The following is a 14,669-nucleotide window of genomic DNA, read 5'->3' on the forward strand; positions in this document are numbered from 1 at the left end:
TTGCATGTCTTGGGCTATTGTAAATAGTGCTGCTGTGAACACTGAGGTGCATTTATCTTTTCAAGTTAGAGTTTTCGTCTTTTAGTTTCATTGGTAGCTATTCCATGCAGATACATGCCCAGGAGTGGGATTGTTGGATCATATGTAACTCTATTTTTAGTTTTTTAAAGAACTTCCATACTGTCCTCCATAGTGGCTACACCAATTTGCATTCCCACCAACAGTGTAAGAGGGTTCCCTTTTCGCCACACCCTCTTCAGCAGCATTTATTATTTGTGGACTTACTATTTGTGACCCGTGTGAGGTGACACCTCGTTGTAGTTTTGATTTGCATTTCTCTAATGATTAATGATGTTGAGCATTCTTTCATGTGTTTGTTGGCAATGTATATCTTCTTTGGAGAAATGTCTCTTTAGGTCTTCTGCCCATTTTTTGATTGGGTTGTTTGTTTTTTTGATATTGAACTGCATGAGCTGTTTGTATATTTTGGAAATTAAGCACTTGTTAGGCACATCATTTGCAAATATTTTCTCCCAGTCAGTAGGTTGTCTTTTTGTTTTGTTTATGGTTTCCTAGACGAGATTAATTTTTTTGAAGAGGTTTTTATTGTGAAAAATGAGAAAAAAAAAACACCGCATGAATTAACAGAATAGATTATTCAAAACCAAGATTACCTGAAACAGAGAAGTGGAAAAATGGACAGTGATAAATAAAATCTGTGGCATATCCCAAATGCACTTTTGGTATACATAGATGCTCAAAATAAAATTTATCATTATTGTTATTTTTAACAACTCAGTCCCTTCAGTAAATACAGTTGCCTTGAAATATGACCGTAAAAGATAGCTAGAAGTAGATATAAACATTTTCATTTTTAATACATTTTAAAGAAGCAGCATAAATTGCTTTATTACACATAAATTATTTTAAATAATTAAATAACATTTTATTATTAAACATGAAGCAAAATTGTTGAAAGATGTTGTCTCATTATCCTGCCAATCTCCAGTTAATCAAGGCCTTATTCAGTATCCACTAGGGCTCAGCACACCCAAAAATAGTGTTTAATGATGTACAAAAACAGATCCAGTTAAGGCTTTGTTGTGATTGTTACATGTTACACTGTTACATGCTATTTTTCAGAGCTATGTTGAAACATACTAGCTCAATTAATATTTCTGTCTCACTTTATAGAAAATAAAATTTCACTTATCAGTGAAAAGGAAGAGGCAAAAGGCAAAAATAAGAAAGAGAAAGAGACATTTAGCATTGATCAAGACGTAAGCCTCGGAACCTCTTTTTCAGAAAGCAGTGGAGATTAGCAAGAATGGAAATGAAAAAATAAGAAAATTGAATTCTCAGTGTTGACACAGTTCCTAAAAAGTAAGATAATCAAAAGCAGCTTTTAAAAAAAATTTTATTTTATTTTTGGCTGCACTGGGTCTTCATTGCTGTGCACGGGCTTTCTCTGGTTGGGGCGAGCGTGGGCCACTCTTCACCATGGTGCATGGGCCTCTCATTGCGGTGGCCTCTCCTGTTGTGGAGCACGGGCTGCAGGCGCACAGGCTTCAATAGTTCTGGCTCGTGGGCTTAGTTGCTCTGCGGCAGGTGGGATCCTCCCGGACCAGGGCTCCAACCCGTGTCCCCTGCATTGGCAGGCGGACTCCCAACCACTGCACCACCAGGGAAGCCCAAAGGCAGCTTAAAAAAATTTTTTTTTCTATTTTAATTTTTAAATTTTGGTTGCACCTGGTCTTAGTTGCAGCAGGTGGGCTCCTTAGTTGTGGCTCTCTGGCTCCTTTAGTTGGTGGCACGTGCTCCTTAGTTGCGGCCTGTGGGCCCCTTAGTTGTGGCCTGCATGTGGAATCTAGTTCCTGACCAGGGATCGAACCCGTGTCCCCTGCATTGGAAGGCAGATTCTTAACCCTGTGCCACTAGACAAGTCCCCTAAAGGCAGCTTTAAAAAAATTTTTTTTTAAATTGAAGTATAGTTGATTCACAATGTTGTGTTAGTTTCTGGTGTATAGCAAAGTGAATCGATTATACATACATATTTTCTTTTTCATATTTTCCATTATGGTTTATTACAGGATATTGAATATAGTTCCCTGTGCTATACAGTGGGGCCCTGTTGTTTATCTGTTTTGTACATAGTAGTTTGTATCTACTAATTCCAAACTCCTAATTCATCCCTCCCCCACCCGCTTCCCCCTTTGGTAACCGTAAATTTGTTAAAGGCAGCTTTAAACAAAAGTGGTGAATGGATTAATACCAAGACCAGCCCCTAGTCTCCCAGTAGCTCACCTGCTTCGTGCTGCCCAGCACTCAGCCCTCCCTGGGACACAGCATCCTTCCACTCTTCCTGTCCCTTCCTTCTCCTCCCCATGCTTCCTCAGCGGGCTTTTAGTAGGAAAACAGTATGATTTAGTACCTCACGCTAACTGATCAATCACCGGTGGATAGGCTTAATCTCTCTTGCTACACCTTAGCACCAAGTGCGTTATTCACTATAAGGAATGGCCCCTCCAACCACATTCCTCCCTCTCCCAAAGAACAGGGAACTGAGAAGTCAGAGAAGTTCAGGAGAGGGCAGGGTTGGGCGGTCCAGTCTTTAGGGTTCTCCACATCCGATTCTCAACTCTGCTTTCTGCTCTGAAGCATCTTCATCACTGAGCAGAGGATGCTGTGCTGGGCCATCATTGCAGATCCAGCAACATCTCTCCTCCCTCCCCTCAGAAGGGGAGATACATACTTTTCCATAACCCTTTGCCGGCGGGAACCATTATGTTTCCCCAGCGGGAGGCAGCTGCCTGAGGTGCGGGAGGCGGGAGAGGAGCAGCAGCCGTCCTTCACCTCTGGCAGGAGGGTGGACTTGGGGAGGGGGCTAGCTGTTAGTCTTGCACCGGCCGGGATGTGAGGCTGCAGCTCTTCCTTGGTGCTGTTGGCTTCTTGGCTTCCTGAGATTCCCTCATTTCCCCAGCGACCTAAGGGCAGTTCCTTGACCTTCACTTTCCCAGCCTTTAGGAAGGGGAAGGTTGTGGAAGCACCTGCTCCCTCCCTGCTTTCGGTTTTCCTGATGGAACTCTGGCTGATAGGGGCACTTTGGCTGACTTGCTTGTTCTCTGCTGTCCTCAGAGTGAGTTGTTAGTTTTCCCACCAAGAATGCAAACCAGTGATGACTCTGGATGTGCTCTAAATTTGTAATAAAGCACATTCCTTGGTATTTCCTAGTCGTTTTATACACTTTTTGAAATCTCCGACACCCCCTCCCGGAGAAACTCAAGAAAACAAAGGAAAGCACCATCACTGTCGTTAAATCTTTTCATTTATCAAAGCTGCTATTGTTGTTATTGTATCTTGCTTCATACCAGAGTTGTGACAAAGGGCAATTAGTTTTAGAGAAAGTGAAGAAAGGTAGGAAGGTTGCTTTAATTTTTCCCAAACCTGGCTGGAGGGGAAATTCACACATCCTTCCAGTTTATGAAACAGGCGTCGGATCTTTATTAAACTGGCCAGCAGAAGAAGGTCGTCCCCGTTCAGGTGTCGGAGTGCTGGAATCTCTTCAGGGTTTGGTAGCTTTTCAGGAAAGAGAGAAGGGAAGCTCAGAGTCCAGGGTGGAAATGGTGACTGCTGAAGCAGGAGGTGGGAGGAGGCGAGAGGCGACGCTAATCTGGGGCTGGATTCCCTCTTGAGTCTAATTATCTATAAATAGGGGCAGTGGTGTTAATTCTAGTCCGAACAGGAATGAGTTGAGATGCTCTGGAGATTTGAGAGACTACAGCAGGCCAGACCACATAGAAATCGGATACTTTCTTTCAAATGCTTACAATGTATTCAAGTCATTTACCGGCATCTGCTGGGGGAAGCACAGAGATGCTGCAGGCACCCCGTCCCTGGGACACGCCCAGTGCGGAGAGCGTGGTGGGTGCGGGCCTAGAGGCTGGGAAGGCCCTGAACTGGGCTTTCCAGAAGGAGCCGGGATGACTAAGGCACCTTTCCTTCTAAAGCGCGCCCCAATATCCAGGAGGCCCTTCCACACGACCCTCCTTGCCCTCCACCCGCCCCACTTCCTTACGGCCTTGAGTGATTCAGGCTGATGCTGTCTCCTCGCAGCTGCGGGAAGGTCAAGTGTCTGTTAGGGCAGCCTCGCCTGAGGTGTTTCCCAGCTGCGGCTTCTGAGGCAGCGCAGGAGGGCTGCATAGCCTCGGCGGGGTGGGGCGGGGCGGGGCTAAATGCAAGCCCACCTATTACCTCCTGCAAAGCTGAGTGACCTCTTACCTGCCAGAGACGTGAGAACTCGCAGCATCTTCCTGCATTTTTATCCCTCCCCTCTTTGGAAGGGAGGAAGGAGGGAGGGAGGGGGGAAGGAGGATGAGATGCCTGAGTAATGAGGATGGATCTCCATTTTTAGTTTTCCTTCAATCCCAAATCCCATAAAATGGCAGAAAACATTTTCAGAGAGTAAATCAATAGGAAATAGGAAAATTTTTTTTATCAGCAGGAATAATCTTAAGGAATTCCTGAAAATCAAGAAGCAGCTGGGACCACATCCGTAGAGAGATAAATGACCAGATGGAACCACTAATCCCAAACACATTCTGAGGTCAAAGTCAACAGCAATGGGAGGAGGAGAGGCCTTGAGGTAAATATTGCCATGGTGCCCTGGCCTCCCCTTTGTGTTGAGCCGCGGTGCCCACAGGCTGAGGCTGGAAGCCTGGCGCTGGAGCTCGCCTTCCACCCCTCAGCAGCACATGCCACTCCTCCACAGTTAGCAGAAGGACACTTCGGTAAGGAGAACATGCAGGAAAACAGGGCTTCTCAATGAGAGGCACCAGATTTACCTGTCAGAGATGCTAATATTCAGGGAAACAGACCTTAGAATATATGTGTGTGTGTGTGTGTGTGTGTGTGTGTCTGTGTGTCTGTGTGTCTGTGTGTCTGTGTGTCTGTGTGTGTGTATACAGTTAATATTTTCTGAGGGATTTGGGAGAATTGTCAAGGAAAATAACTAGAGGATTTGGAACTTAGTTCTATGCATATAGAAAAAAAGATACGTTAATTTTAGAATAACCATTAAAATATAACGTATTAAAAGATCAAGTCTGTTAGGTTGAGGAGAGCAACAAAAGTTAGATGTGTTTGCAGGGACACATCTAACTCAAAACTACATAAAAAGGTTGCAAATCAAAGGATGAAAAAAAGATGTATGAAGCCGGTGCAAACTAAAAGAAAGCAGGTGTAGCAATTTAACATCATATGAAGTAGCATTTAAGGCAAAGACCATTAAGAGGGAAACTGGGAATAATACATATTGATGACATTAAAATTTTTTGTCAAAATAGAAACAAAAACCCTCAGTGATATGCTGAGTCATGTAATGGGTACAGCTGAAAGGCAAATAAGTGAGGTGGCCCAGGGGTGAAAAGTATAACTCACCATGAAGACAGTCGACACCTTTAATTTCCTAACCATAGAGCTTCAAGACAGATAAAGCAAAACCTGATAGAAATTGTAGGAAAAATGTACCAATTCAGTCATATTGGGAGACATTCGTACATCTCTCAGAAATAAATGAACCATAATAAAAAGAAAAGGATATAGAGAGAAGTGTAAATAGAACATTTAGACATACACAGTTTTGTGCTAGTAAACCTTTTGGGGGGGTCAAATATACATGGAACAGTCATAAGTTATGTCATCAGCCACCAAGAAAGTATCAGTACATTTTAAACAGCAGGGAAAAAATGCAAGCCATATTCCTTGACCATTTAGAAGTTAATAAGAAAAAGATAGCAAATTTAAGAACTCTATTTGAAAATTCAATAACTACTGAGTTGAGGAAATCAGAATACAAATCATATACCCTTTAGAGGTGAAAGAAAATGGGAGCCCTACATATAAGAACCTGTGGCATATATATATGCCCAAAGGGGCACTCAGAGTGCCAGGGTAGGGGTGGGGGTCCTGCGAGTTTACACGGGGTGGTCAGGAAAGGACTCCGAGAGCAGAAACCTGAGGGAAGTGCAGCAGCTATGTGCTAAATGGGGGAGGAATATTTTAAGTTGAGTGAATAGCGAGTGCAAAAGCCCTGTGGCAGTGACATGCCTGGTATTGTCTAGCAACAGCAAAAAGGCCAGGGTGGCTGAAACTGAGTGGGTAGGAAAAGAGGACTACAGAGGGAATGTTAATAGAAGGAAGTCCAGATCACATACAGTATTTCAGTTACAGGATCTTGGCTTTTACTCTGAGTAAGGTTAGAAGTCTCCAGTTTTCACCAGACTTTGGTTTTCAAAATATCACCTCCACTATCGTGGCAGAATTGACTTTGGGAAGACCGGAAGCAGGGAGATTTAGGAGGAGGCTACTGTAATAATTTAAACAAGAGATGGATTAGGTACATGAGGCAGATAAGGGTGGTAGTCTTGAAGGATGCCAGGAGTGTTAAGAGTCTGGAGATATGTTGGCGGTAGAGTTTATAGGACTTGCAGATGAAAGATGTGGGGTTGTGAAACAGAGAGGAGAGGAGGGTAGCAACCCCGAAGTTTTGGGTCTGAGCAACTGAAAGCAGTTGCCATTTCCTAAGATGGAGAAGACCCAAGGTAGAGCACGCTTTCAAATGTCATTTTGCTCTGTGAAGTTTCTAATGCCCTTTAGACACCAGATGGAGATGGAGGGTTGGAATCAGATCTGCAAGTTTAGAGTTCCTGGGAGATCCACGTGGAGATAAATGGAGGGGTCATCAACAAGCAGATGGTATTTCAGGACAGAAAACTGATGAGATCACCTAGGGAGTGAGTATAGCTAGAGAAAAGATGAGCCCGACGACAAGCCCTGGAGCCCCTCAATATTTAGAAAAAGGCGGGGGTGAAGAAAATAGGCAAAGAAAAATGAGAAGGAGTAGCCCTTGAGGTAGAAGTAAAATCAAGAGAGAGTAGGTCCTGGAAGCAAGGGAGGAAATTCTTCTAGGAGGAGGAAGTGAGCAGCTGTGCCCAATGCCACTGAGAAGGCATTAGATTCAACATAAATTAACTATAGTACATATGAAATATTACGTAGCAACAGAATAGACAAATATGCTTGGATATGTAGACATGAAAGGATCTTTAACACATGTTAAATGGAAAACAAAAACAAAGAGAACAAGCCTAATAATACAATCAGTGTAGTCTGATCCAATTTTTATTTTAAAAAGATGTATGTGAATAATTTATAAGTACATAGAAAAGAGAAGTACACACCAAATTTTCAGTGGTGATTACCTTTGGGAAGAGAATTAGAAGAGAAGAAAGGATGAAGGGGGTATCTCATTTTTTTACTCTCTATATTTCTATATTATTTGAATCTTCAAATATGAGAATGTATCCACATATCACTTCTGGAATTTTAAAAAATTGAAAGGGTGTTCATGAGGATGATGAGAAAAGCAATCATTTTTAACATCAAATTCTTTCTTTTGCACCAACTCTCTTTTCTGATTAAAATTCATTTCGAAGGAGGGAAGTGAGAAAGAGAGCATTTTTGACATTTTTGGTAAAAATGCATATTTACCATGAATGTAATGAACCAAAAAAAGACTGTCTTGTAAATTTCTAACCAAGGAAGAAGCTTGTTTGCAGCCTGACAGCTGACTGCAGTAGCTAGACTGACTGGAAGTAGCTCAAATAATGCTTAGCACATTGTAGACCCTTGCTCCATGTTGGCTGAATCTGAAGTCTCCTTTTTGTTTGGTGTTTATGAAATATCCCTGCCTGTGTGGAATCCTGTAGTCATATTTCCACTCGATTAAACGTATAGACTTTTTAGATGCTGAAGATATCTTTGAAGTTTGGAACAATCTCTTCCTTGAATAATTGATGAAACAAGGTCCTCAGAGTTTAGGGGACTTATTCAAAGTCACATACTATATATGCTCTATATGTGACATAGATCTCTATTTATATCTTTCTCTACATGCCTATATATATTTCAGCTTTACTGAGGTATAACTGACAAACTCTACATCTCTACTGAGCTATCATTTGCTAAGTACTTAGTCAGTTCCAAGCACCATGCTAAGTACTTTGCATTCTCATTGAATCTTCACAGCAATCTGTAAGAGAGGAATCATTATCCCCATTTTGTAGAGGAGGGGACTGAAGTTCAAGTTCAGCCACTTAGCTAAGTGGCAGAGCTGAGGTTTGAAACTACGTCTCTGTAACCCGAAGTCTGTGTTCTTAACCGTTGTGCAGCATTTCTGGTCACTGAGAGTGTACTCTGGGCCATGCTCCGGGCAGGATAAAGGAATCAGTAAGACAGATTCTGTCCTGCAGGAGCTTACCATCCAGTAGGAAAGACAGCCATGAAGGCAAGTAAGGCACATGGTTCAGCAAGTGCAGGGACAGAGGTGAGTACATGGACAACCCAGAGAAGGACATTTTCGACCCTGATTGGACAAAGGGCTAGGAGCTCTGGGAAGTGTTTCCAAGGAGATGGGGCTTGTGCTGGGTCTTGAACATGGTCAGAACCCAGGTCTCCTGACTCAGCCAGGCGCTTTCTGCTAGAGCACAGAGAAAAGCAAACCCAATACAAAGTCTCAAAACCAAACCCCCGAAGCCGCACTACCTCAGTCAGAGAGTAAACACTCAGTAAATATTATTTGGAATCAAGTCTGAACTAAAAGGAATTTCTGAGGAAGAAATAACAGCAAGGTTGTCTCAATTCCATATGAAACTTTCACTATATGTATTTTCATTGAACTCCAAAATTCACAGTAGTGCACAGTGGATTACACACAAGTATAATCTATCAGTAATAACACTAACAAACATTGCTTTACTCATTATTCTAAATGCTTTCAACTGTTTATAAAAATGTACCTACCTTCACTTTGGTTCCGACACTGATTCTTGCCTGTTGGCCCATTGCTAGAAAAGTGATTGAAATCTTGTCTTGTTCTAAGATGCGGATTCCAACATAACGGTTCAAAGCCAGAAAGACAGGTTTAAATGAAACGAAGGGTGAGGACGTGACGGAACTTGACCAATTCCAAGCCCTTACTCTGTTGCCAGCTTGATCTGAACATTGACCGCCCAAGATATTGATGTATACCCTGGGCAGAAAGGAAATTAAAAATAAACAGTTACATTATAATTCAACCTTGAATTAGCCTGCTCACTTGCTAACCAAAGGGAATAGCAGTTTATACTAGCCAATAGCATATGAATAGTGGAAAACCTCAGGTAATCTTAGGAGCAATAATACTGTGACCGGATTCTATACTAATTTGAAGTACTGGGTATGGTATAAGATGTAGTAATAAACCAAAATGGGTCCAAAGGCTGGAACCGGGATGGTAAAGGGATCTGGAAAATGATGTGCTGGGGAGGATGAAGAGGGAGCACAGAAGGTTTAGTCTGGATAAGAAGAAATACAGGAGAGCAGGCTCTACATGGAAGAGGGGAGAAGACTCGTACTTAGATTTTCCCTGTGTCAAAATGAAGATCAGTGAGTGTAAGTTCTGGGAAAGGCCAAATTGGCCTGAGTACAGAGACCTGTTTCCTAACAGTGCCCAGCAACTGGGGCCAGGAGTCCTTCTAGGAGGTCTCTCATCAGGGCCAGTGTGGGCAGGAGAGGCTCAGGGATCATCTCTGAGATCACTGTGGTTTAGAAGAGTTTGGTAATGGAGCAGAAGGGGGAACTGAGGCCAGCCGGCCCTCCCCAATCTCTTAGAGTTGTTAATGCCACATTTTACCACATTACCTACAGATGTAGCCCTGCACAATCTGAGATCTAGTGGCACTAGTGACTGCCATCCTACTCTATGAGCTCCTTTGCATACCCTCTCACTTTCTTCCATCTGGGGTCACCATCTCTTTCTCGAGGAGAGAGGATAGGTAGAGTTCTGGGTACTTAGCTGGCTTAATTTGATAATAAATTATTTTTTTTAAACCAGATGAATTGGCCAGGAGGGCTCCCTAGAGTAAGATAACTCACATTGTATTTTCCCAGCTTTGATGAGTGGCAGTAATCTGATAACAAAAGTACAACTGAGAAATTGAGGTGATTATCTTTGTATCTGGGAGGAGGGAGATTTAGTTTTATCTTGGTACGTGGGTGAAAACATTTGGCTAAAATTATCTAGATAAATTGTTTATTTAATAAACTTTCTTTGAGTCTATGCCATGTACAGATAAATGTTATGTAGTGGCAAAGGTGCAGGGTGTGCCTTCAAGGGACTTCAGTCCCGCAGGGGAGGTGGGCTTGCTACACAAGAAGCAGCGAGAGGGGCTATGAGAGTGTCAAGGAGTCATGTCAGTGGGCCCGGGAGTTCAGTCGGTGGCTGGGAGGTCTTTACTGGTAAAGGGAGAAATCCTAGAAGCCAGTGAATATCTGGTGACAGTTGATATAGTGCCCCACCAGATGTGATGCAGAGCTGCTACTGAACCCTGAAGGATAAGCAGAAAGTCTCCAATAGACTTGGAGGTTTGGATTGACTACTGCTTTGAACTAAAAGTACAAATATCTCCCTGTGTCCTAACTTTCTCAAGTACTGGCAGAGTGTTCAAATTTCTGTCAATTATTGGCAGAGTGTCTCAAGATAAGATTGTTATACCTGTAAATAAGTTAAAGGGAGAGAATATCTCTTTCTGAAAAGCTTCAAAAGATTAAATTGTATTTGAAGTTAGAACCCAAATTTTACTTTCTCAGACTAAATGAAATAATATGAAATCACAGAGTGTGTAAGTTAGTAGATCGAAGGCATTAGGACCTTCATTTCTCTAGAGATTTTGTTTGTATATTATTGTTGGTTGTGGCTATGGGAAGCCTACTTGTTAGGGATATGTCTCAAACAGTAACAACACAGTATGGCAGCTGTCCATTGCGAATTATTTCCATAGATGAAGCCAGGATAACATTATCAGGGCATAGCATCTAGAGAGACTGCCTGGGTTCATAGCTCAGATCCCTAGGATGGCCATACAATTTATTTAGAGATGTTTTTCTAATATTAAAATTGTATATTTTCTTTCTGTTTATAGAAAAAAATATGATGAGCTTTGTTTTATGTAGTTGCCTGGGATTTTTCCACTAAGCAGCATATGGAATGACATAAATCAAAAATTTATCTGAGTTGAACATTACTATCTAAAGACCACTAATATAAATAAATCTTCTTAAAGCTATTTTTGTCCTTCTAGTTATAAGATGAATAAGATCTGGGGATCTAATGTATAGCATAGTGATTATAGTTAACACTGTATTATAAACTTGAAAGTTGCTAAGAGAGTATATCTTAAATGTTCTCAACACAAAAAAGAAATGGTAATTATGTGACATGTTGCCTGTGTTAGCTAATGCTATAGAGGTAATCATTTTGCACCATATAAGTGTATCAAATCGACACGCAGTACACTTTTAACTTACACAGTATATGTCAATTATATCTCAATAAAGTTGAAAAAATAAAAGGAAAAATAAAATTTCACAAAACCTGAGAAACAAAATGACAGCAGGAGGAACATAGAAGCCTACCAGACATTTCCATTGGGATGATAGCAGGAACTTCGACCCGAAGAATCTAGCACTGCCAGGATTGCAGGGTTAGTGGGCATGTCTTCTTGGACTATGCAGGTGAAGCCATTTATCTTATTGGGCACTTGGATGATGGCTAGGTTTCCAGATGGGTAGCTGAGATCAGATAAGGTCATTTGAGTTATGCTAATGGTCTTTATACTGGGAATAAATTCAATTTATAAGAGAGCCCTTTGAAACTATAAAGCATTCTGAAAATGGGAGGGTTATTACAAAATAATTTCATGCTTTTTATGTGGATCAAAATATATTTATGAGACACAAAAATCCTCAACAAAAATACCAGCAAAGGAATCTAGCAACATATTAAAAGGATTATGTACCACGACAAAGTGGAGTTTATCCCAGGAATGCAAGGTTGGTTTACCATCTAAAAATAAATTAATGAAACATACTATATTGATAGAATAAAGAGCAAAAAACAGATGATCATCTCAATAGATGAAGAAAAAGCATCTGACAAAATCCAATACCTTTCATGATAAATGATTCAATGAACTAGGAATAGAAGGGAGCCTCCTCAACCTGACAGAGAATGTCTAACAAAACCCCAGAGCTAACATCATACTTAATGATTAAAGACTAGGTGTTTTCCCCCTAAGATCCGGAACTAAACAAAAATGTTCACTCTTTCCACTGCTGTTCAACCTCACACTGGAGGTTCCAGTCAGGAAAATTTTGTGAAAGAAAAAGAAATGAAGACATTCAGAATGGAAATGGAAGAAGTAAAACTATCTCTATTTGCAGATAACATGTTCTTGTATATAGAAAATCCTAAGGAATCCACAAAATAATGTTAGAACTAACAAAAGAGTTCAGTAGGGTTGTAGGCTAAAAGATCAATATATAAAAATAAGTTGTATTTCTATACACTAGCAGTGAACATTTTGAAAATGAAATTAAAATAATTCCACTTACAATAGCATCAAAAAGTATAAAATATACTGAGGATAATTCACTAACTGTTAATATTCAGTCCTATCTCAGCTGATCGGAAGTCCAGAGGTGAATTAAACACAAAATTGATTCTGAATCATTTTGAAAATCAGCCATAGCCTTCAAAGGAGTGAAAACGAATTAAAGCCAGGGCAGGAAATGATAACGAATGATACAAGCTGGGGAAGTTATTTAAAATTTTTTGATATAATTAAAACAAAAAACCTACACTCTTTCTCAAAGGGCCTAGGGAACTAAAACTTCATTACACTTCCTATGCCATGAAAGCCATTTTTCTGGTTTCTTAGTGGGGTTTGACTAAACATTTAGGCAACTATGACTAAAAATGACTTTCTCCTACAAAATGAGGCCCTTAGTTCACCAAAAGGTCCTTCTCATTTCATAGTTTCGTTTTACTTTCCTTGAGATATTAAATGGCCTTTGCGTCAAAATAGCAAATGGTCTGATCATCAGGCAGAATTCAATTGATCAATAACTTGAACACTCAATAACTGAGTGTTCCATAAAATGGATATTGAATTTTTGTATTAAAAAATAACATGCTGCTCATGGATGTGTAAACTGGTACACATTTTCTGGGGGGCAAAATCTATTAAACCTTTAAAATGTCCATAATTTCTTACCCAGAATTTCTATCCCTAGGTATTTAATTCAAGGAAGTAAGTGATAAGTGTGCAGCGAGGTATGCACAAAGCTGTTCATGTAGCTGTTGTATAAAACAGCCAAAAATTGTAAAAACACCTTTGATTAGTGATAGGGGATAGATGAAAGGAATTACAGTACATCACTGTGATGGAATGCCATGTGCTTATAAAGATGGTGTTGTATCTCTATATTTATTGCATATTATATACTCATAACATTTATGAGTATTTATTGTATAATATTTATTGTATAATATTATGTAAAGGGTGCAAGTTACAAAATATAAATAGTTGAAGAATTAATTTTTAAAGAATTATATAATTACTCATAGGAAAAAAGTAAGGCAAGATGTATAAAAAGATGTTAACAGCTTTGCTCTGGATGGTAGAATTTGGTAATAACTATTTTTTCTTCATATTTTTCAATCTATTTTTTCTTTTTCTTTTTGTGAAGAAATAAAGCTAACGAAAATAAGTTGTTGAAAGAAAGGATACAATATTTGTGTTGTCCCGTCTGGAAATGAAGTCAGAAACTTGCTCCCATGTTTGTAGTGCTTTTCAAAGAGCTCATTTGTCATGATCTATACACCGTAGAAAACAAAAGCACAGTTACATGATGACAACAGACATCCCTTGCTTGCTAGACACTCACACAAACCATTTCTTAACTTAAATTTTTGATCCTGAATCAGCAACAGGGAACAATCCTTAGGAATCATTAAAGATTGTCCCTAACCCCTGCAGATAACCTGATTAAACCTTTCTGGCAGGAATCTGACATTACTTATCTGTTTGAAGAGTGTTTTTTGTTTTTTTGTCTTTTTTAAAAACTTAAAAACAATTTTTATTCAATAGAACAAGATAGAAGAGAGTGCTCAGGCTTCAGTCAGATTTAAGTAATCGTCATCATCATAACAGCAAACACTTAAAAAGAACTTATATGGTAGGTATTTTTTTTAATTGAAGTATAGTTGATGTGCAAGGTTATATAAGTTTCAGGCGAACAACATAGTGAGTCACAATTTTTAAAGGTTATACTTCATTTATAGTTATTATAAACTATTGGCTATATTCTCTGTGCTGTACAATATATCCTTGTAGCTTATCTATCTTATACATAGCAGTTTGTACCTCTTAAACCCCTACCCCTATCTTGCCCCTCCCCACTTCCCTCTCCCCACTAGAAAATAGTAGTTTGTTCTCCATGTCTGTGGGTCTGTTTTCTTTTTTGTTATATTCATTAGTTTGTTTTCTTTTAGATTCTACATATAAATGATATAATGCAGTATTTGTCTTTCTCCGACTTATTTCACTTAGCCAAATACCCTCCATCCATGTTGTTGCAAATGGCAAAATTTCATTCTTTTTTATGGCTGAGTAGTATTCCCATATATATATGTGTGTATGTGTGTTATATATGTATGTGTATATATATATATATATATATATATATATATATATACACACACACACACACCCCACATCTTCTTTATCTAT

At 39.9% G+C, this 14,669-nt stretch overlaps 1 protein-coding gene across 1 annotated transcript in view; it reads right to left on the minus strand.

Annotated features, from left to right (window-relative positions):
- Nucleotides 1-2,831: 2,831 nt before the first annotated feature.
- Nucleotides 2,832-14,669, minus strand: part of ERICH6 (glutamate rich 6) — a 34,804-nt gene continuing 22,966 nt past the window's right edge. The window contains exons 11-14 of the mRNA XM_032629381.1: nt 13,668-13,753; nt 11,512-11,667; nt 8,860-9,088; nt 2,832-3,576 (exon numbers count right to left, since the gene is read on the minus strand). Of these exons, the coding sequence (XP_032485272.1) occupies nt 3,313-3,576; nt 8,860-9,088; nt 11,512-11,667; nt 13,668-13,753 (735 nt within the window). The 3' untranslated portion in view covers nt 2,832-3,312. The remainder of the gene's footprint in view (nt 3,577-8,859; nt 9,089-11,511; nt 11,668-13,667; nt 13,754-14,669) is intronic.

The sequence above is a fragment of the Phocoena sinus genome, chromosome 4 (assembly GCF_008692025.1).
Source record: "Phocoena sinus isolate mPhoSin1 chromosome 4, mPhoSin1.pri, whole genome shotgun sequence".
NCBI classification, from domain to species: Eukaryota; Metazoa; Chordata; class Mammalia; order Artiodactyla; family Phocoenidae; genus Phocoena; species Phocoena sinus.